Here is a 23,216-nt window from a genome sequence, read left to right on the forward strand (position 1 = left end):
TGTATGGAAGTTCTCAAACCAGACGTCCTGGATGAAACAGGAGATTCACAGTCTGCTAATGTTGTGGTGCTCAAGACCAACGATGTAGAACCCTACAAGAAGTCTATGTATGACCTTTGGAAGGCTATTGTGAGAGTGAAAAAGGCAATTCCATGTAAAGTTCGAATGATTATCAAATGCATGACAGCTGTGGCAGGGTTTGCATCCCATTATTTCCCTGAAGACAAGACCTAATGTCATCAAAAGCCATAATACTTCACTCCCTGGTAAAGACAATGCCTTTTATGCACACTTTGAAAGAGAAAATAACACTACATCCATGCAAATCCCCAGAGCATCTAGTGACCCTATAATCTTTATCTTGAATGCCGACACAGAATATCCTTCAAGATGCTGAAATCTTGCAAGTGATGCTGACCAACTGGCTGGAGTGTTCGTTGACATCTTCAGCCTCTCACTGTTACAAAAGGGCATCAGTCATTCTAGTGTCCAAAAAGAGCAGGGTGAGAGGTTAGTCATGGCCAGAATTAACTCCTAACTGAGCAAGGACCTGCGTTTCATGTATCACTGTAGCAGGTCTAGAGTGGATACAAATCACTGGTTCTCCAATTGTTTTTGGAACACCTAGCCAACAGCAAAACCTATGTCAAACTGCTATTCATTGATTTATCTATTACAGCTTAGTGTTCAACATCATTTAATCAATACTATTCAGGTGCTTTCAAAATGCTAGGAGTATTGTTGGTAAAGGTAATGAAGGTAGAGCATGGATCAGAGCACAGGACTAAGCTGTTGTGGCAATTACTGAGACGGTTGAGAGATGGACAGGAATGGGTGCTTAATATCCCAAGGTTTCGATGTTTTATAAAAGATAGAGAGGGAGGTAAAAGAGGTGGGGGAGTTGCACTATTAATTAGTTAAAGTGCCAAAGTTGTACTCAGAAGGAATATAATGCAGAGCTCATCCACTAAGACTATATGGGTAGAACTCAAGAATAGGAAGAGGGCAATCACTTTGCTGGGATTGTACTACAGATCCCACAATAGCCGTCGGGACATTGAGGAACAGGTATGCAAACAGATTAAGGAAATGCTTAAAAACTACAGAGTTGTTGTCATAGGGGAATTCAACTTCCCAAATACAAACCTGGACATCTGTATGAGAGGTTTAGATGGAGCAGAGTTTGTTCGGTGCTTTCAGTGGGGTTTCTTAAATCAACATGTGGATAATACAAGAGGAGGGGATGTATTGGACTCGGTGATCAGTACAGGTGACCGACCTTTCAGTGAATGCAGAGTTAGGGAACAGTGACACAGCTCCCCAAGTATTCAAATAGCTATAGATAAGAATAAGTGTGGACCTTGCGGGAGAGTATTAAAGTGGAGCAGGGCAAATTACGAGAGCATTTGGCAGGAGCTAGGAAGAGTTCATTGGGAGCAGCTGTTTTTGGGCAAGTCCATGAAAAATCATTGGCAAGTAGGATTAAAGTTAGTTCCAAGGCATTCTATCCATACATCAAGAGGAGAGGGTAGGATCACTCAAGCATATCTGCTTGCATACTGAGGATGTGGGTAAGGTTCTTAATGAATTCTTTACATCAGTATTGTGGTGAACTACATATACCTGTCTGGACACGCCCCCCCCCCCCCCCCCGCTGACTGCTGCTGTGGCTCCTCCCACTGACCATGGCTCCTCCCACAGACCCCGGTATAAAGGCGATTGGAGCCTGGGCCCTGCCCTCAGTCTCCAGGATGTAGTATGGTGGTCAATTGCTGCTTGTTCTTTCTTCTAGCCAATAAAAGCCTATATCTCGCCTCCCGTCTTGGAGAGTTATTGATGGTGCATCAAGTATTTATCAAGGAGAGGATGTGGAGGAAAGGGAGATCAGTGCTGAGTGTATAGATATGCTAGGGCATTTTGAAGTAAAGGAAGAGATAGTATTGAGTTTCTTAATGAGCAATAAGAGGTAAGTCCACAGAGCCTGAAGGGATAAGTCCTAGTTTATTGAGAGAGGTAAGCAAAGAGATGCAGGGGCCTTGGCCAATATCTGTGTGTCCTCTGTAGCCCCAGGCAATGTCCTGGAGGACTGGCAAGTAGCTAATGTTGTTCCATTATTCAAGAAAGGAACTAGGGAGAATCCTGGAAACTATAGACCGGAGAGTTTCATGTCAGTGGTAGGAAAGTTACTGGAGAGGATTCTTAGGGCTAGGATTTATGAGCATTTGGAAAACTTAGCCCAATTAGGGAGACTCAGCATGCTTTTTTGCAGGGAAGTTGTGTCTTACTAAATTCATTGAGTTTTTTTGATGAGGTGATGAAGGTAGAACTGCAGATGTTGCCTACATAGATTTTAGTAAGGCATTTGACAAGGTCTCTCATTGAAGGCTCATCCAGAAGATTAAGATGTATGGGATCAAGAGTGAATTGGCTATTTAGATTCAGAACTGGCTTGCCCGTTGAAGACAGAGTATTGTGGTCATAGGAATTTATTCTAGCTGGAGGATTGTCATTAGTGATGTTCTGGGATCTCTGCTGTTTGTGATGTATATAAATGACCTGGATGAAACGTAGATCGAATCCGGCCGGCTCCCTTGCACGGTCTCCATCCGTGCTGGGTTGAGCATCGAGTTAGCAACTCGACCTCGTAAAAAAAAAACCTGGAGAGGGATGGGCTCTGCCAGGTTTCAGATGGCCAAGACACACTGTATGATGAGCAATCACCAAAAAGATCAGTGCAAAGCTTGTCATGACGGCGCCCTGACGACTCCACCAGGGGTCAAGGGTGCGTGCAGATGATACGAGGGTTGGTGGTGTTGTGGATACCGTAGAAGACTGGCAAAGAATACAATGCGATATAGATCAGTTTCAGATATGGGCGGAATAGTAGCAGAAGGTGTTTAACCTGGCCAAATGTGTGGTGTGGCACGTTGGTAAGTCATATGTAGAGAGACATTACGCTGTTAAGCATCTTGCTCTTAACAGTGTGGAAGAGCAGAGGGATCTTGGGGTCCAAGTTCATAGTTTTCTGAAAGTGGCTAAATATGTTGGTAGGGTGGTTAAGAAGGCATAAGACATACTTGCCTTTATTAGTTGAAGCACTGAGTTTAAAAGACAGGAAGTTATGTTACAACTTTCTAAAGCTCTGGATAGGCTGGATAGTATTGCACACACTCTGGTCACCCCATTATAGGAAGGATGTTGAGACTCTGGAGAGGTTGCAGTAAAGATTTACCTGGATGTTGCCTGGATTAGAAGGCATGTGCTAAAATTAGAGGCCAGACAAACTTGGGTTGTTTTCTGTGGAGTGACAGAGGCTGAGCAGAGATCAATAGATGTTTCTAAGATCATGAGAGGCAAAGATAGAGTAGATAGATAGCATCTTTTTCCAACGGTTGAAATGTCTGATGCCAGAGGATATGCATTTGAGGTGCGATAGGGTAATTTCAAAGGAGATTTGGGGGGCAAATCGTTTATACAAAGTGATGAGTATCTGGAATGTGCTATGTTCTATGTTTGATGTTCTCACCGTGGTTTCTTACTATCAGGGAGAAGGGACATGAGTCTCAGCACCCACACTCAATGTTTTAGGAACAGTTTCTTTATCTCTTAATGATGGCACAACATAAGCCATCCTCCAGTCTTCTGCCGCTAATGATGATGGATATATCTCAGCCAGGGCTTTGTAATTGCTTCTTTAACTTAAATTGTTAAACAAAAGTTTAAATGAATTTTTATTTGTAACAACAAGATTCTGCAATGCTATAACCTTTTTTGTGTAATATATAAATGCACCACATATATGTGTGATGTGAACAAATGCAGTAGTTGTCAGTCCACTGTAGAGTTAAACATATTCTGAAGCTTCTGTGACCCCGAGAGAGTAGTTATCAGTTCTTATGCAGCAGCTCCCAATACTCTACAACTGGTGATGAAAATACTCAAAGCAGCAGATGCACATTGAGTTCAAAAGGAGTCTGCACTTTGAAGTGGCGCTTCAAAGCACTCCCTGCTCCTTACTGATTGATAGCACTTTCATGTCTATAGATCTTTGCAGTGGAGGGAAATGACTGACAGGAGTGTTGAATTCTTCCTGGATGCACAATGAGTAGGTGGACTGGTGTCCAACACTCAGGCAGCTGCAATTGAAAATCACTGGTGTGCTGAATAATGTAATGAGATGCCAATAACAGGAGAGCTGTGTATAATTAATGTAGAGAAGATCTGTACACTTAAGCATTACTGTTTAGACAAGAAATTGAACAAAAATGGCTAAAGAAGTATAGGCACATTCTGTTCTTACCTGCCCATCACCTCCCTCTGGTACTCCTCCTCCTTCCCTTCCTTCCGTGGTCTTCTATCCTCTCCTGTCAGGCTCCCCACCCCCACCCTTCCAAGCCTTTATCTCTTCCACCAATCAACTTCCCAGCTCTTTACTTCATCCCCCCTCCAATGTCACCAATCACCTGCCACTTTGTACTTTTTCCTCCCCTTCCCTCACCTTGTTATTCTGATTTTGTCCCCCTTCCTTTCCAGTCCTGATGAAGGGTCTCAGCCCAAAACGTCAACTGTTTATTCCCATGTATAGATGCTGCCTGACCTGGTGAGCTCTAGCACATTGTGTGTATTGCTCTAGATTTCCAGCATCTTGTGTCTAGGAGATATGTTATACACTCAGTGGCTACTTCATTAGCTATCTCCTGTACCTAGTAGAGTGACCACTGCATGTATGTTCATGGTCTACCGCTGCTGTAGACCATGCACTTCAGGGTTCAAAGTGTTGTGCATTCCAAGATGCTCTTCTGCACACCACTGTTGTAATGCGTGGTTATTTAAATTATTGTCACCTTTCTGTCAGCTTGAACCAGTCTGGCCATTCTCCTCTGACCTCTCTCATTAACAAGGTGTCACCACCCACAGAACTGCCACTCACTGGATGGTTTATGTTTTTTGCACCATTCTCTCTAAACTCAGTTAGGTAACATTTCTCTCCCATTCTGATGTTCAGTCTGAGCAACAACTGAACCTCCTGACCATATCTGCATGCTCTTGTGCATTACGTTGCTGCCACGTGATTGGCTGATTAGATATTTGCATTAATGAGTACGTGGTGCTGGGTGTACGTTTTAATTATTTATATTATTATTTTGAAGAGGAAGATCATTGTGTTTATATGTGGAAATATACAGTATGGGGTGGCATGGTTAGTTGGAGATTAGCGCAATGTTTTACATGGCCATCGATCAGCATTGAGGGTTCAACTCCCACTGCTGTCTGTAACGATTCTGTTTGTTCTCCTCATGACTGCATGGCTTTCCTCCGGGCACTGAGGTTTCCTCCCACATTCTAAAGATGTACACTATGTGCTAGAGTTATGGTTAGTAAGTTGTGGGCATGCTCTGTTTCTGCCAGAAGTGTGGTGACAATTGCAGGCTGCCCCCAGCACAACCTTGTACTGTGTTGGTCATTGGTGCAAACAACAATTTTACTGTCCGTTTTGAAGTTTTGATGCATAGTGCATTTGACAAATAAAGCTCATCTTAAAATCGTAAGAAAAGTCAATGAATGTGATGTAAGCACCGTTTGCATCTACTCTCCCCAGATGTTCTTAGCATTCATCAGCTCAAGGGGTAATTTTCAGTAGTCAGGTCTTCGTGGGATGAACTGGAGAACTTGGGAAAACCCATGTGGTTACTGTGAGAATGGACATCACAGAAATTAAAAATTGAACCATGGTCACTGAGCTGTGAGATTTCTGTAAGATCAATATACTAACCACAGGTTCAACTTGCTGAGTGTGGATGAAGATCTCACTGTGCTGCATATAAATCTTACATGTTTTTGCATTCTCATTACTATCAAATTATATTACTATCTTCTTTATTGCAATTATCTTACTGAAAATTACTCAGATACAACAATTGCTTTCTGTAATTAGTCAATGAAAAATTAACAACAGAACCAATGTAGTTTTTCATTGATAATGTTGTATTTCTTTGTTCAACTGTGAATGCCTGTCAGGTAATTAAAGACCAGAAAGTCAAATTTGGGATGATTAGCTTTCTGGAAATTTATCCAGCCAGTAGTGGCAAGTCCAGATGCCATCTTTTGGGAAAATGCACAATGAAAGGAGGCTAAAACAAAATGATTAATGACATTTTTCACCATCATTAGAAAAGGGACTGAGTAGTCTGTTGGAATTTTTGGAATCATTTGCCTAATTTTATTACTGCCAAGTTGGAGAAAACTTGCACTAACAATTTTCCCTTTAAAAATAATGGCTACAGCAGCAGTATAATTTTTTATGGAATTGCAATTGAGATTGCCTTATTGGGGGAACATCAAAATATCTTTCTAAGTCAAGAAAGCTTGCAACTTGGAGGGGTGCTGGTAGTTGGTGGTCCTTTATATCTCTTATTCTCCTTGTTCTTGGTGTTAGAGGCTAACTGTTTGTAAGGTGCCATTGTGATATTAAATATATAATACTTTTTACCAGTATCTGGGATATGCATTTGAATATATTATTTAATTCAGGGGTTTAAATATCTTTGCTAAACTACAGAATAAAGAAATTTTCTATGAACTTTGTACATATATTGCTCCACTCTCTACTTATGACTGTGTGGCTAGGCTCAGATCGTATCATCTATAAATTTGCCAATGATACTACTGTTGTTGGCAGAATCTCAGATGGTGATGAGGACCTGTACAAAAGATCCTCACTGAAAATTTTAGGAATAGCTTCTTCCACTTGGCAGTCAGATTTCTGAACCCATGAACACTATTTCATTATTCGTCTTTCAAACTTTATATTTATTTTTGTAACCTACAGTTATTTTTAAGCCTTGTACTGCCCTGCGACTGCAAAACAGCAAATTTCACAACCTCTGCCAGTGATAATGAATCTGATTCTGATGCTGATGTCCTTGCTATTGACGTTCACGGCATCCTCAGTAAAATTTTTCAACGAATTTAACTTCAAAACTTGCGTGAAGAATGTGTAAGCTAAGGTATTGACTGTTGATTGTCAGTTCATATATCATATTTTCTCTGTATCTCTTGTTGAATAGGAACAGAGCTCCTTGGCAAAACTGAGAGGATTGCTTACTCAACATTGGGTGTCTGCATGTTTTATGCCATAGGCTACATTATTCTGCCACTCTTTGCATTTTATATCCGTGAATGGAGGATGTTACTCCTTGCTTTGACTCTACCAGAACTTCTGTACATTCCCTTTTGGTGGTGAGTGAATATTTTTGGACTGTTATTAATACTATTTTTAACATGTACCAGACAACCCACTATGCAGGTTTAGAACACAGATGGAATATAGTTCCAACATTTATTAAGTAACGTTTTCCCCCTCTTGATCCAAAACGACCTTTCTCAGTAAAAGTCCGACCCAAATTGGACTTGGAATTGGGAGTCATGTTTGGTTTTGTTCTTTTAAGGGCACATAGCTGAAAGCCCGACCTGAAACTGGGCTTTGAGTCTCATTTCCGTAACTGAGGAGGGTTGCAGCAAGCATTGATTGTGTTTCTAGACAGCTCATCAGATGAAAGCCTCCCACTGCAGCATGTGTCTTGCCTTATGAGGAGGAACTACTTTAGCCAGAGGCTGGTGAATCTGTGCAAATCATTAGCACAGATGACTGTGAGGCCCAGTCATTGGGTATATTTAAAGTGGAGAATGATAGGCACTTGATTAGTAAGAGGTTATGGGCAGAATGCAGGATAATGTTGTTGAGAGGGATATTAAATCAGTCATGAAGTAATGGCAGAGGAGACTTGAGGAATTCTGCTCCTATGTCTTATGGTCTTCTGTGACCCTTCAGTAAGTTCTAAAGGAGGGTTGCAGCAGGCATTGATTGTGCTTCTACACAGCTCATCAGCTGAAAGCCTCCCAGTGCAGCAGGTGTCTTGCCTTATGAGGGGGAGTTAATTTAGCCAGAGGCTGGTGAATCTGTCCAGTTGTGAGTCCCGATGAAGGGAGTCGACCGGACATGTTGACTGTTTACTCTTCTCCATAGATTCTGCCTGGCCTGCCGAGTTCCTCCAACGTTTTGTATGTGTTGTTTTGGAGTTGTGTGGATATTGGATGTGATTGGAGTGGGGAGTGATAATGGTTAAAACTGGAATTATCACAGAGTCATAATTACAGAGCATGGAAATAAGCCCTTCAGCCCATCTAGTCCAGTTTGACCAAGTGGTCTACCTTAGCTAGTCCCATTTCAAAAGAGTTAAAGACTCAAAGTACATTCATTATCAAAGTACGTATGAAGTACATAACCCTGAGATTTGACTTCTCAGAGACAGCCACAAAACAAAAAAAAGCCATGGAACCTGTTCAAAGAAAAACATCAAATCCACCCTCTCCGCATGCAAAAAGAAACTAAATAACGCAAACGACAAAAAAGTGAACGGAATGCACAGAATATAAAACACAAAGTCATCAAAGGAATCCAAGCATTTTCAGTTCACCCAGTCCAGCTCAATCTAGTGTCGCTGTGTCGTTCATTATCCGCAGGTCACCCTGATCAAAATCGCACAAAATATTAACAAAAAAAGGACCGACCAGAAACACATCATAATATAAACTGCAGAGTCCAATCCTCAAATCACGTCAATTAAACCATTTTCCTGCATTTAGTCTGTCTCCCTCTAATTGGAAGGCTCTTCTTGACTCCAGGTATTTTTTTTAACAATTCCATTTATTTAAGCTGCACCTTCGGTCAGAGGAACATTTGGACCGAACCTGATCTTAGGAATGGTCTTGAGACCTAAGTCCTATTTCAGGCAGCAACCAGCGATAACTGAGAAGTTATTCAGCCTAATAAGTCCTTGAATATATTTCAAACATCTTTGAAAGTGCATAGTAGCAAAGCTAGAACTGGAAGAAACTTCAAAGTTTAATGTAAATTTATTATCAAAGTATGTATACCAGATACAACCTTGAGATTCATCTCCTTATAGGCAGCCACAAATCCAGGAAGCACGATTGAACCCCTTAAAACAAAAGAAGACCACCAAACCCCCAGTGTGTAGAACAACACGAGTGAATCTGCAGATGCTGGAAATAAATAAAAACACAAAATGCTGGCAGAACTCAGCAGGCCAGACAGCATCTATGGGTGGAGGTAGTGATGACGTTTCAGGCCGAAACCCTTCATCAGGAGTGAAGTAACATGGGATGGTCAAGGGGGGATAAGAAGTGGGGGGAGGGATGAAGTAGAGAGCTGGGAAGTGATAGGCTGAAGGGAAATGGGCTAGGGGGGAAGGTGGAGAATTATGGGAAATAAAAGAGAAAGAAAGGTAGGGCTGGGGGGAGATTATAGTGAGGGGAGAAAAAGAGAGAGAAAGAGAACCAGACTAAAATTATAGATAGGGATGGGGTAAGTGGGGGCAGGGGTATCAATGGAGGTCTGTGAGTTGAATGTTCATGCCGGCAGGTAGGAGGCTACCTAGGCGGGAGATAAGGTGTTGCTCCATCAACCTCCAGAGATAGAAACAGAAAGATCTAAAAAGGGGAGGGAGGTGTCAGAAATAGACCAGATGAATTTGAGGGCGGGGTGAAAGTTGGAGGCGAAGTTAATGAAGTCGACGAGCTCAGCATGTGTGCAGGAAGTAGCGCCGATGCAGTCGTCAATATAACGTAAGAAAAGAGGAGGACAGATACCGGTGTAGGCTTGGAACATAGATTGCTCCACGTGGCAGACAAAAAGGCAGGCGTAGCTAGGACCCATGCGGGTGCCCATGGCTACACCTTTAGTTTGGAGGAAGTGTGTAGAACAAATTGAGCATAAAAATAAAAGTACGCAAACAACATTCCGAACTGAAGATCATGAAAGTGAGTCCACAGCCATGAAGCCAGATATCACTACAGCCAATTCAGGAGCCTATTAGTTGCAGGCCATTGCCTCAGTCAGCACAGAGATGAGTAAACCTTAAGGAGCAGTGAGCTGAACACAGGACCGTACCTCACCCCCAGCCTGAAAACCCTGATCCGTTGCTTAAATCAGCCAAACCTGGATTGTTCCTCGATCTCAGACCCAGGCCTTGCCTCTTTGGTTCCACAAGGTTCAGTGCTTGGTCCATTGATGTTCATTTTGTATATAAGCGAAATTTGTAAGGTTTCTCAGACATTAAAATGTATATTATTTGCTGATGATATTTTGTAGTGGGGAACAGCATTGTGAAGGACCCCACGCACCCCTCGTACAAACTCTTCTCCCTCCTGCCATCTGGCAAAAGGTACCAAAGCATTTGGGCTCTCATGACCAGACTATGTAACAGTTTCTTCCCCCAAGCCATCAGACTCCTCAATACCCAGAATCTAGACTGACATCTACATCATTTATTATTACATTGAAATTTGTCCTCTACTGTGCCTATTGTCTTGTTTGTTTGTTTATTTATTTATTTATTACTGTACTGCCCTGCACTGTTTTGTGCACTTAATGTAGTTCTGTGTAGGTCTGTAGTCTGATGTAGTTTTGTGTAGTCTAGTGTAGCCTTGAGTGGTCTCACATAGTCTAGTGTAGTTTTGTGTTGTTTCATGTAGCACCATGGTCCTGGAGAAACACTGTTTCGTTTTTACTGTGACTGTACCAGCAGTTTATGGTCAAAATGACAATAAAGAGCGTCTTGACTTGACTTGATTTGATCTAAAACAACTTTTGGATACAGTGGGGAAATAACTAAAAATTATAAAGAAATGGTTTGATACTAACAAATTATCACTGAATCTAAGTACCGTAGATTTCGCACTACAGAGCGCACCTGATTAAAAGCCGCTGGCTCTAATTTTAGAAAGAAAATCAATTTTTTACTTGTACAAGCCGCACTGGATTTTCGGCCGCAGGTGTCCCACGTTGTAATATGAGATATTTACACAGAAAGATATTACACGTGAGGATTTTTTAACTTTTAATTAAATCCATATGGTAACATAAACAAATACATATTGCAAATGCTTTTTTTCGGACCGTGCCTGTAACGCGGCTACTTTTAAATATACGTTGCGTATACTTCTTTACTGAACAACATTCCAATATCTCCTAACGACTGGTAAAAAATATATATACTGCAGCCTACCAGGAAAAGTTATTGATCGCCTTTAACTTAAAAGCAGCGTTCGCTCAGATCTAATGCCGCTCGCGTAATGCGCTCGCCCCCCTCCTTCCCGTTTATCGCAAACCGGTGTTTCCCACAAGACGCGGCGAAACCGGGTGTGACGTCATAGCATCCCGCGATGTAGTACAGAAAACAAATATAGTTAAAACACTTCTAACTTTAACTAGAAAATGAATTACTAAGCGAAAATATTATAAACTAAATAACTGCCATAAAGGCAGCACAATGCTTTTCTTCGAGTGTTTTCCATGTTGATGAGGGTGAGTACAAATGACTGATTTACAATAATTTAATTGTGAAAGTGCGCTTGATTTATCGTACAATTTCATTGGACCTCTGTGAACTACTCATCAATTTTATTGGTCTACTGTTACGAGGCAAAATGTTTTTGGCGGCATGAAAAAAAATCATGCATTAGCCGCACCGTAGTAAAGGCCGCAGTGTTCAAAGCTGTTCAAAATGTGGGAAAAAAGTAGCAGCTTATAATCCGACATCTACGGTAAACTAAATTCATAATATTTGCAAACCGCGTACCAAACTCATAGAGTAAACTTAGAATAAATGATGTTACAATTGATAAGGTATCTGAAACAAAATTTTTAGGAGTGATAATAGATAATAAATTAAGCTGGAAACCACATATAAATTATATCAAAGCAAAAATGTCAAAATCTATTGCAATACTGTACAAAGCGCAAGAATTCTTAAATCAGGAATCTTTGTATACGTTATACTGTTCACTTATAGTCCCATACATGATTTACTGTGTAGAGGTATGGGAAAATACATACAAAACAAATACAAACTCTATTTTTCTACTCCAAAAGAAAGCCATATGAATTGTAAATAAGACAAATTATTATGAGCCAACCAATCCACTATTTATTCAACTAAACGCTTTAAAATTCATAGATTTTAAAATAATACAAATTATGTATAAAGTAAAAAATGGACAGTTACCTCAAAGTATCCAAAGATTGTTTAAAATGAGAGAAAGTCAACATGATTTGAGAGGAACGTGTATATTTCAAAAACAAAGGATAAGAACAAAAGTAAAAAATCATTGTATTTCAGTCAGAGGGGTGAATCTATGGAACAGGTTAGTGAGAATTTAAAAAAATGCACCACACTTAACAAGTTTAAAAAATAATTTAACAATAATTTAATGAACAAATATAAAATATGATTTAAAATGAATGGGAGCAATGTAAATAAATGATACTTGGAATTGGATTTTGTGTTAAAAGATTATGAAATCTTTTGGTTTGATGTGATGATTGACGCCTAATATGTTTTTGTGTAAGTAAGAGGGGTAGGTGTAATAAGTTGTAGCTTCAGCCTACACCCTTTTGATCTGTTTTAAAGATTTTTATCATTTAATTGTCTTATGAAATCATCATTGAAAATGATGCTTTTTGTTATGTTTGTACTGACCAAAATAAAATTTCATTCATTCATTCACTCTGATAAGCTCTGTGGCCCAGACTCCACCACCTCAATTTGGCCCAACCTTTCCAATTTGACCCAGCGTTTAAATCAGTGAAACCTCAGTTCTTCCTTCACTCTCGGCCTGGGCCCAGTCCCCGCCGTCTCAACAGGATAACAGTGATTAGAAAGTGTTGCTAACTAGAAAAGCCTTTATGAATTTCAGCTGAAGTAGTGGTTTGGTCACATGATAAGACTACCCCTCCCCCATTACCAACCCGCTGGATAGCTGCTTCCGCTCAAATGGAATGTGGGACTGAGGTTCAGAGGGTCCACCATTTTTGTCCAAGCTCTACTGTTAGGAAATGCTTTCCCTTAAAAGGAACATAGAATGAAAGCATTATTATGGAATTAACTTGTCAGTAAGTGATGCATACTCGAATGGTTGGCAGAATTATGCATAATTAAGGTGTTTTTAAAAGACAGAAACATGAAAAGTTAAGAGTAATAAACAACATTTTGAATGCATAATTAAAGCTGTAGTAAATCCTCCTCACCCCTCTGGGGCATTGATGGTAATCCTTTACAAACCTGAATCTTTTAAGTGTCTGTGACATACCTGAGGCTGGATTAAAGGAACATCTGATTTATTTTTGCTTTCATTTTCATGTTTTGTAAGAGAAATGTGTTTGTTAGTAGCTCAAACGCTTAGCCGGTACATCATAGGTAGATGCAGCTGTCTCTCCTTGTCATACCGCTCCTGCTGAGATTTATGCAATTTTCCATCAGTGTGTTATAATCTATGGGGTTGTGGAGCTAACAAGCTTTGCAAGGATCACCTTGTTTTTATAGGGGCCAAGTCTTTGAAGTTCGGAATTGAAAGGGTTTGCTAACATTACAGACTGAAATCACAATGACATTTTCAAGTGTTATGTTACCTCTGTTTTGGTTCTCAAAATGGGAATAAAACCATGAATGCAATTAGAAGTAAAGTGAGTAAAATATTTGAAGACAGGCGTATGGAAGTCATGTGTACAAAATTATTGGCAAAGTGATTGGGGAGAGGATGGGAGAGCGTATGGTATCCAGTCGTCATCTGCTCTGAGGCCCATCACTATACCAACTCCTCCACTGTGTCAGTCAAGAACATTCAGTTGCAGTCCCAGTCACCCCATCGCCTGTTTCCTTGCAGCAGACTATCTGCTGTTTTCTGAATAAAATGTGTATAATTTACAGCTCAGGAACAGGCCAAATAGCAAATTCATAGAGTTGTCTAGCTATGTAGCCCAAATCCACCAATCACCACTCCTCCTTCTCCTCTTTCTACAGGCCATCTCCCCTCAAATTCAAGTTAAATTATCTTTCAACCATACATGAATACAGCTGAATAAAACAGTGTTCCTCCGGGGCCAAAGTGCAAAACATACACAGAATATGAATCAAAATAGCGAGAAAAAATCATGGACACGGTAAAAAAAACCACATATATAGCCCAAGTCCCTGAGCGACATGTCCCACAGATTGATGATGCAGTGTGTTACCTTTGCAATCCAGCCTGTCATTCCACCAATTGAACAAGTGGCAGCTGGAGTTCCCAGATAAGTGTGAGGTGGTTCGTTTTGGTAGGTCAAATATGATGACAGAATACAGTATTAATGGTAAGACCTCTTGGCAGTGTGGAGGATCAGAGGGATCTTGAGATTGACTCTGTGGTTAAGAAGGTGTATGGTGCATTGACCTTCATCAGTGGTGGGATTGAGTTTAAGAGCCAACAGGTAATGTTACAGCTATATAGAACCCTGGTCAGGCCCAACTTGGAGTACTGTGCTCATTTCTGGTCACCTCGCTACAGGAAGGATGCAGAAACTATAAAAAGGGTGCAGAGGAGATTGACAAGGATGTTGCCTGGATTGGGGAGCATGCCTTATGAGAATAGGTTGAGTGAACTTGGCCATTTCTCCTTGGAGCAGTGGAGGATGAGAGGTGACCTGATAGAGGTGTATAAGATGATGAGAAGCATTGATCACGTGGATTGTCAGAGGCTTTTTCCCAGAGCTGAACTGGCTAACATGAGAGGGCACAGTTTTAAGATGCTTGGAAGTAGGTACAGTGATGTTAGGGGTAAGAGAGCGGTGAGTGCGTGGAATGGACTGCTGGCGACGGTGGTGGAAGCGGATACGATAGGGTCTTTTAAGAGACTCCTGGATAGGTACATGGAGCTTAGAAAAATAGAGGGCTATGGGTAACCTTAGATAACTTCTAAGTAAGTACAAGTTTGGCACAGCATTGCGGGCCGAAGGCCTGTATTGTGCTGTAGGTTTTCTATGTTTCTATGAACACTGGAGGGCGGCATCAGTAGAGGGCAGCCTCCAACTGAGCATGGATGCCACCGACACTGACACCGCCATTTCCTCTGCTGGACTGCAGCCATAGGCAATCCTGCGACTTGGGGCTTGGTCCTTGCTACAAGCAGTGCACGCACCACTCTCAGCCCTGATGCAGCATTTTGACCCGAAATGCCAACAGTTCTTTTCCCCCACGCTCCCCACCTCAGAGACGTTGTTGAACCCACTGAGTTCCTTCAGTAAGTTGTTTTCTGCTACGGAGGTGTGTCGTCTGGCCCACCGAAATCATGCTGGCCATCAGCACCCATCTTGCAATATTCTTCTCCTCACTTTACTAATAACCATGCAAATGGAGGGGGGGGGGTGAAATTAAAGAAGCTGATTAACCTAACAACTCAAACTTCTTTGGGGAGTGAGATGTGACTGGGGTATCCAGGAGAAACCCACCTGGTGACTGGGAGAAAATGCAGACTTGATACAGGCAGCAACAGACATCAAGAGTGGATCCAGGTCACAGGAGCCGTGAGCCAGCAGCTCTACTAGTTAGAGTCATAAAGAAACAGGCCCTTCAGCCCATCTAGTACATGCCACATTATTCTGCCATCAGTTCTATCGGTCCACAGCTGGGCCATCCGTATCCCTCCCATGTAGTTATCTGAGCTTCTTCTAAATTTTGCAATCAAATCCACACCTACCACCTCCGCTGGCAGCTCGTTCTACGTCTGCACCACATCTGAGTGAAGAAGTTCCCAAGTATTTCACCTTTCACCCTTAACCTATGGCCTCAGTTACACCATGATGTCACAAGTTTATGTTCTACTCTAAGCCTCTTGCTATTGTTCTTCAGTAGCTCCAACAGAAAACATATCCATTTCGTTCTCCCTCGTGTTTATCTCTCTTTTAGTATATTGGTGTTGTTTGCTGCAACAGCTTCCTGTGGCAGACATTCCACCCCCTGATATAAATTAAACATGATTGAATGATTCTTGGCTCTTGCTGCAGGCACGAAGTTTAATCCTGGAAGGAATGATGTTCTGAGCCAAAAAAAACTGGGTTGTAATATTCAAATTAAACCACGAAACCTTATTATAGACTTAGAGCAGCGTAGCTTTGCTGGGCTGACTTGTGCTTTGTTCATTTTCTTACCAGGCTTATACCCGAGTCACCCAGATGGCTGATCACTCAAGGTCGAGTAAATGAGGCAGAAGAAATTGTTCAAGGTTTTGCTGCAAAAAATGGCATTAGGAATGTTGGAGTGATATTTCAGGTCACTGATTGCAGAGAATATATGGTAATTATTTCACTTTTCTTTCTTTCATTGGTTGCTATTCCACTACATCAATATCAAGCATTAATATGTCTCGGTGTTTTCAGAATGAGATACCAGCATAATTTACTTACAAGTTAGGACAGTGATGTGGCAGAAGATAAAGTGGCACCAGAGCAATTATTCTTGCACTAGTTCTTCTGACAGGCCCTGGGGAAAGGTTAGGGATGTTACAGGTTTGGTGGGCTGGATGTGAGATTCATGGGTTGATGCAGAAATGAAACAAGCCTCCTTGGCATAACTTGTCCATTCTGACAAAGATGTCTATCCACTCTAGTTTAATTTGCCTGTGTTTGGCCCAAGTTCCTCCTTGCTTTTTCTAATTTTGCACTAATTTTATGTTATAACGCCTTGGGATCTTGAGTGTTTAAACCTATTTGTTAAACTATCATCTTGGTGCAGTAACTTTCCCATTTGGTAAACTTACAGCTGATCAGTATTTCAGTTCTAACTACTGACTTGGCTTGTAACACATCTTGCCTAGCAACATTCCCGTGAGTACAGTTTCATATGATTCTCGAACTCCGTAGGTTTTTGGAAGAGTGTAGTTGAGATACTTCCTACAATTTGAATCATGGGAGCCTTCTTAACATTACTCCCAGTGGGCAATCTCTGCCCTCCATCTGGACTCCCCTTCAAAGAAAATAGTTTCTATCCTGTCTGTCAACTCCTTTAACCATGTTAAACCTATCAGTTAGGTCATTTATTGATCTTCCAGAGGTTCCCAACCTGCAATCCACAGATTCCTTGTTTAATGGTTTTGGTCCAAGGTTGGGAACCCCTGTAAGAGGATTGTAACCCAGTCTGCACAAGCTGCTCTTCCAAATTAGCTTGATCCATCACAGAATTCTTCTGATGGGACTAAACTGTACTTCACAAAGGTAAGAATATCCTGGGTTTGTGCGCACAGAAAAAGAATAGAGTCTAACTAGAGCTGTAACATAGCAGTGTAACATAGAATTTCCATTCTGTCCCCTTGAGATAAAGGCACACATTCGATTCGGCTTTTTATTTGCGGGACTTCTTTGATTGATTTATGTATTAGAATCCTTAATCCCTCTGGTTCTTCCAGATCTTTGTTTGAAGAAGTTCAGATGTTCAATGTTCAAAGTAAATTTATCATCAAAGTACAATGTGACCATACACAAACCTAAGATTCATTTTCTTGCGGGCATACTCAATAAATTCAATAACCATAACAGAATCAAAGAAAGACCAACAGGTTTGACAACCAGTCTGCAAAAGACACCAAAATGTACAAATATAAAAAGAGAGAATAACAAGAAGTAATAATAATAACAACAAACAATCTTGAAGCAAGCTGGATAAGGGAAGAAAAGTAACATACTCACACGATTGAAGAAATGCAAATACTGTCACGGTCCTGACCGTTAATTCCCCGTATTCTCCTAATTCCCTTTGATTGCGACACACCTGATTCTCTTCTAAACCTGCAGCATAAATATCCCGACTTTGCATCCACTCATCGCCAGGTCGTTGTTTCAGCCAGTGTGGTAATTCACATTCCGGGCCGCTTAGGATTGTGTATTCTAAGTTTTACTTCAGTACCGAGGTTTACCTGTGTAACTCTGTCTCTCCGTATCAAGTGTTGCCAGCTGCCTGTCTCCTGTTTGCCGTTCAGCTCCAGCCACGCCCTGTGTCAAGATAAGTGTTGCCTGCCGCCTGCTTTTCCGTTCACCTTCCTGTTTGCCGTTCAGCTCCAGCCACGCTGACGCCCTCGTCTGCATCCTAACTCTACCTCGGTGCCAGTGTCCTGCGTTTGGGTTTGCCCGTTCTTTGCAACAGAACGAACTGGCCACCATGGACCCAGCGGACGCAAACACCCTTCAACAAGCCCTCGCCAGCCAGGGTTCCCTACTGGGACAGAACGACCAACTCCTCCGGGAGGCCATGGAGAACCTCCGTTCCCTGTCTGCTCACGTCACGCAGGTCGGTGACCAGGTGAACTGTGTCTCCACTCCTATCACTCAACCCACTCCTGGAACCCCGCCTAGCCAGCCCAGACAGCCGGTAGCAGCAACCCCCCCACATGTCACCAACACCCCCGCCCAGAGAGCCTCAGGTACCAGAGCCGGAGCACTGTGCTGGAGATTAGGGGAAGTACCGGGCCTTCCTCCTTCAGCGCTCCCCGGTGTTTGAACAGCAGTCATCAACTTACTCCATAAGTCAAAGATTGCTTATCTCATGAGGTTGCTGCAGGGAAGTGCATTAGCGTGGGCCACAGCAGTCTGGGACAACCAACCGGATATCTGCTCTTCTTTTGCCACTTTTATCGCAGAAATGAGGAAGATCTTTGACCAAAGATGCCGCCAAGCGTCTACTCATTCTCCGCCAGGGCTCCCGCAGTGTTGCTGAATATTCAGTGGAGTTCTGGACGTTAGCGGCTGACTCGGGGTGGAATGACGAGTCACTCCGGGGGGTTTTCGGAATGGACTCAGCGACCTGATGAAGGATGAGTTGGCGGCAAGAGACGACACCGACGGCCTGGATTCCCTGATCTCCCTGGCCACCAGGTTGGACAATCGCCTCCGAGAACGCCGTAGAGAAAGAACTGGTTGTCCACCACCTTTGGCCCCTTCTCGGTACTCATTACCACCTCCTGCCAGAACAAGCCCCTCTCCTCCTTCTGCACCCCGAGTAGCTCCCAGCCCTGCCGCTTCTACCACCCCGGGAGCTGGAACGGAACCACATGTCTCCTGCTGAACGACTCTGGAGAATGAGAGCGGGCGAGTGTCTATAATGCGGCCAGTTCGGCCACTCCCTTGCCACCTAATCCCCTTTGGCCAAAAAGGGAGGGCTCACCAGTAGCAGGGGCTACCCTGGTGAGCCAGACAACATCCTCGACTCCGGATGCAGCTTCAAGCCACTCTGTGTTACAGCCAACAGTCCTTGCCTCTGTTAGCACTAGTGGACTCCAGTGCAGAGGGAAACTTCATGGATGAAAACTTAGCATTCCGAGCCGGAATTCCTCGTGAGCCTTTGTGTACTCCCCTGGACGCCCGGGCACTGGACGGTGGGCTCCTGGCCCGAGTCACGCACTGCACGGAACCCCTGCTTCTCCTTCTCTCCAGAAACCATCGGGAATAGTATGATTCAATTTAATTTCCTCTCCTCAAGCCCCTATAGTTCTCAGCTACCCCTGGTTAAGCCGTCATAACCCCCACATTGAATGGCCCATCGGGAAGATGGTCAGCTGGAGCTCGTTCTGCCATTCCTCTTGCCTGCAATCAGCCCTTCCCCCAGTGGCGGTCACTGCGACCTCGTCCACCTCTGAGCCCCCTGACTTGTCCACCGTTCCCGTAGAATATCACAATCTGGGAGAAGTGTTAAGCAAACAACCTGTCCCGACCAGAAAGAGAAGCTATGGAGACGTATGTAGATGACTCCCTCGCGGCTGGCATTATCCGACCCTCATCTTCCCCTGTAGGCGCTGGTTTCTTCTTTGTGGGGAAGAAAGACGGTTCACTACGCCCTTGCATCAACTACCGTGGCCTGAACAATATTACCATAAAGAATAAGTATCATCTGCCCCTTATCAACTCAGCATTCGAGCCCCTGCGTGGAGCCACAGTTTTCTCTAAATTGGACTTGCGGAATGCCTACCACCTGGTCAGGATATGGGAGGGAGATGAATGGAAAACAGCTTTTAACACCCCCCTCAGTCATTTTGAATACCTGGTGATGCCTTTCAGCCTGACCAATGCTCCGCGGTGTTCCAGGCTCTGGTCAATGACGTCCTTAGGGACTTTATTAACTGTTTTGTTTTAGTTTATCTGGATGATATCCTAATCTTCTCCCGTAATCTCCAGGAGCACACCCACCATGTCCGCCAGGTGCTTCGGAGGCTTTTGGAGAACAAGCTATTCGTTAAGGCAGAGAAGTGTGAGTTCCATGCCCGTTCCATCAGTTTCCTGGGGTACATCACTGAGAGCGGGCAGATGAGGGCGGATCCCGAAAAGATCCAGGTGGTGGCAGAGTGGCCCAAACCCATGATGCTTAAACAACTCCAGCGATTTCTGGGGTTCACCAATTTCTACCATTGCTTCATTAGGGACTACAGCCGGGTGGCAGCGCCCCTTACTCAGCTCACCTCTCCTGCGACCCCCTTCCATTGGCCCCCCAAAGCGGACTCAGCCTTCTCAGAGTTGAAGAGGCGTTTCACCTCCGCTCCGATCCTGGTCCAACCTGACCCCTCTCGCCAATTCATGGTGGAAGTCAATGCCTCCAACTCTGGGGTGGGAGCGGTCCTCTCGCAACGCTCCATCCCCGACCAGAAGCTCCATCCCTGCGTCTTCTTCTCTCGCCGTCTATTCCCCGCTGAATGGAATTACGACATTGGGAACCGGGAGTTGCTGGCCGTCAAACTCGCCTTGGAGGAGTGGAGGCACTGGCTGGAGGGAGCAGAACACCCATTCATCATCTGGACAGATCATAAGAACCTGGGATACATCCAAGCAGCTAAATGCCTTAACTCCCGCCAAGTCCGTTGGGCACTGATTTTTTGGCCATTTCAATTTCACCCTCACCTACCGTCCTGGTTCCAAGAACGTGAAGCCAAGATGCTCTCTCTCGTCAGTACGTCTCTGAGGAGGACCCTTCCAATCCTGATACCATCCTTCCACCATCCTGTGTTGTGGCTGCCCTCAGCTGGGAGATCGCATCTGTAGTTAACGAGGCCCAATGGACTCAACCTGACCCTGGCGATGGACCTCGCCCCAGTCGCCTCTTCGTGCCTGACTCTGTCCGGTCTCAGGTTCTCCAGTGGGGGCAGACTTCCCGATTCGCCTGCCATCCTGGAATCGGTCGAACTCTGTCTCTTTTGAAGCGACATTTCTGGTAGCCCACCATAGATGCTGACACTCGCTCCTTCGTCTCTGCCTGTACTGTGTACGCCCACGGAAAAGCCTCCCATCGGCCACCTGCTGGGCTGCTTCATCCCCTACCTGTCCCTGGCCGTCCTTGGTCCCACATTGCTCTGGATTTTGTCACTGGACTATCCCCTTCACATGGTAACACAGCTGTACTCACTGTGGCGGACCGTTTCTCCAAAGCCATGCACTTCATAGCCCTTCCCAAACTCCTTACAGCCTGAGAAACAACTGACCTCCTTGTCCAACACGTCTTCCGCCTTCATGGAATCCCCTCCGACATCGTTTCTGACCGGGGTCCCCAATTCATCTCCCAAGTCTGGAGATCCTTCTGTCAAGCCCTCGGAGCTTCAGTAAGTCCGGCTTCCGGTTTCCATCCGCAGACTAACGGTCAAATGGAGCAAGTAAATCAGGATTTGGAAGCAGCACTGCGCTGCATTTCCGCCAGTAACCCGTCATCCTGGAGTACCCATCTCACTTGGGTTGAGTATGTCCTGGGTTGAGTTACTCAACTCCCTGGTCAGCACCACCACCGGTATGTCTCCTTTCAAGTTCTCCGTTGGTTATCAACCCGCTCTGTTTCCTGCCCACGAAGATGACATCGCTCTGCCTTCAGGTCAGGCCCATCTCTGCCGGTGCCGCAAGGTCTGAAAGGATGCACGTTCGGCCCTTGCTCCGCTCCGCTGACCGCAAATGGAGTATCGCCGATCGCCACCGAATTCCAGCACCCAACTATTAGCCTGGTCAGAAGATTTGGCTTTCTTCAAGAGACATCCCCCTCAAAACCAAGTCCAAGAAACTCACACTTCGTTACATCGGTCCATTCGAAATCGAGAGCATCATCAACCCCTTGGTGGTCAAACTCAAGCTACCCAGACCCATATGCGCATTCATCCCACGTTCCACTTCTCCCAACTGAGACCTGTGTCTGTCAGCCCTTTGTGCCCCCCCGCTGAACCCCCTCCAACTGCCCAGGTTGTCGACAATCACCCAGCTTACACCGTCCGGCGAATACTGGATGTGCGCCGCCGAGGCAGGGGTTTCCAGTACCTCGTCGATTAGGAGGGATACGGTCCTGAGGAGCGTGCCTGGATCCCCCACTCCTTCATCTTAGACCTTTCCTTCATGCAAGATTTCCATCGCAACAATCCGGGCATGCCTGGTAGTTCGCCAGGAGGTTCCTGTTGGGGGGCGGGGGGGTTACTCTCACAGTCCTGTTAATTCCCCGTATTCTCCTAATTCCCTTTGATTGCGACACACCTGATTCTCATCTAAACCTGCAGCATAAATATCCCGACTTTGCATCCACTCATCGCCAGGTCGTTGTTTCAGCCAGTGTGGTAATTCACATTCCGGGCCGCTTAGGATTGTGTATTCTAAGTTTTACTTCAGTACCGAGGTTTACCTGTGTAACTCTGTCTCTCTGTGTCAAGGTAAGTGTTGCCTGCTGCCTGTCTCCTGTTTGCCGTTCAGCTCCAGCAACACTCACGCCCTCGTCTGCATCCGAACTCTACCTCCGTGCCAGTGTCCTGCGTTTGGGTTCGCCCATTCTTTGCAACAAATACCTGAAGTTACATTGCATATGCTGAAAGAAGTTATAAGAACACCCACAACTGGAAAAGTACTGGCTGTGATAATATTCATAATTATTGGTCTTAAAAAATTTACTTGCCTTCATCCATACCTATTAATGCATATCAACAATTTTCTTAAAAATCCTGAAAAAGTGACTGAATTTTTGAAAGAAAGTAAACATTTATTTTACTTAAAGGGGAAATCATAAAAGAGCCATCAAAATATCGTCCTATTACTTGTTGACAAACTCTATATAAAATTATAACATCATGCATCTCGCAACTAAACACCACTCACTTAGATCACCTCAATACACTTACAGAAGAGCAGGAAGGATGCCATAAGGGTATGAAAAGGTTTAAAGAACAACTGATAACAGATTCCATAATTCTAAATCAAGCCCAGCAGAAAATCAGAAGTCTTTCATGTTGCTATATTGACGACCAAAATGCATTTGACTCTGTCCCACACTCATGGTGAATATAATTTCTTAATATATATAAACTACACTCAATACTTATGGAAT

The 23,216-nt window shown here is 43.8% G+C and overlaps 1 protein-coding gene across 3 annotated transcripts in view; it reads left to right on the forward strand.

Moving 5' to 3' along the window:
• LOC140728951 (solute carrier family 22 member 4-like) overlaps window positions 1-23,216 on the forward strand; it is a 147,681-nt gene that overhangs the window by 57,131 nt on the left and 67,334 nt on the right. For all 3 annotated transcript variants that reach the window (XM_073048084.1, XM_073048083.1, XM_073048085.1), the window contains 2 exons: window positions 7,068-7,239; window positions 16,049-16,190. In XM_073048084.1, coding sequence (XP_072904185.1) covers window positions 7,068-7,239; window positions 16,049-16,190 — 314 coding nt within the window. The remainder of the gene's footprint in view (window positions 1-7,067; window positions 7,240-16,048; window positions 16,191-23,216) is intronic.

Source organism: Hemitrygon akajei, chromosome 6, assembly GCF_048418815.1.
Source record: "Hemitrygon akajei chromosome 6, sHemAka1.3, whole genome shotgun sequence".
Classification (NCBI taxonomy): Eukaryota; Metazoa; Chordata; class Chondrichthyes; order Myliobatiformes; family Dasyatidae; genus Hemitrygon; species Hemitrygon akajei.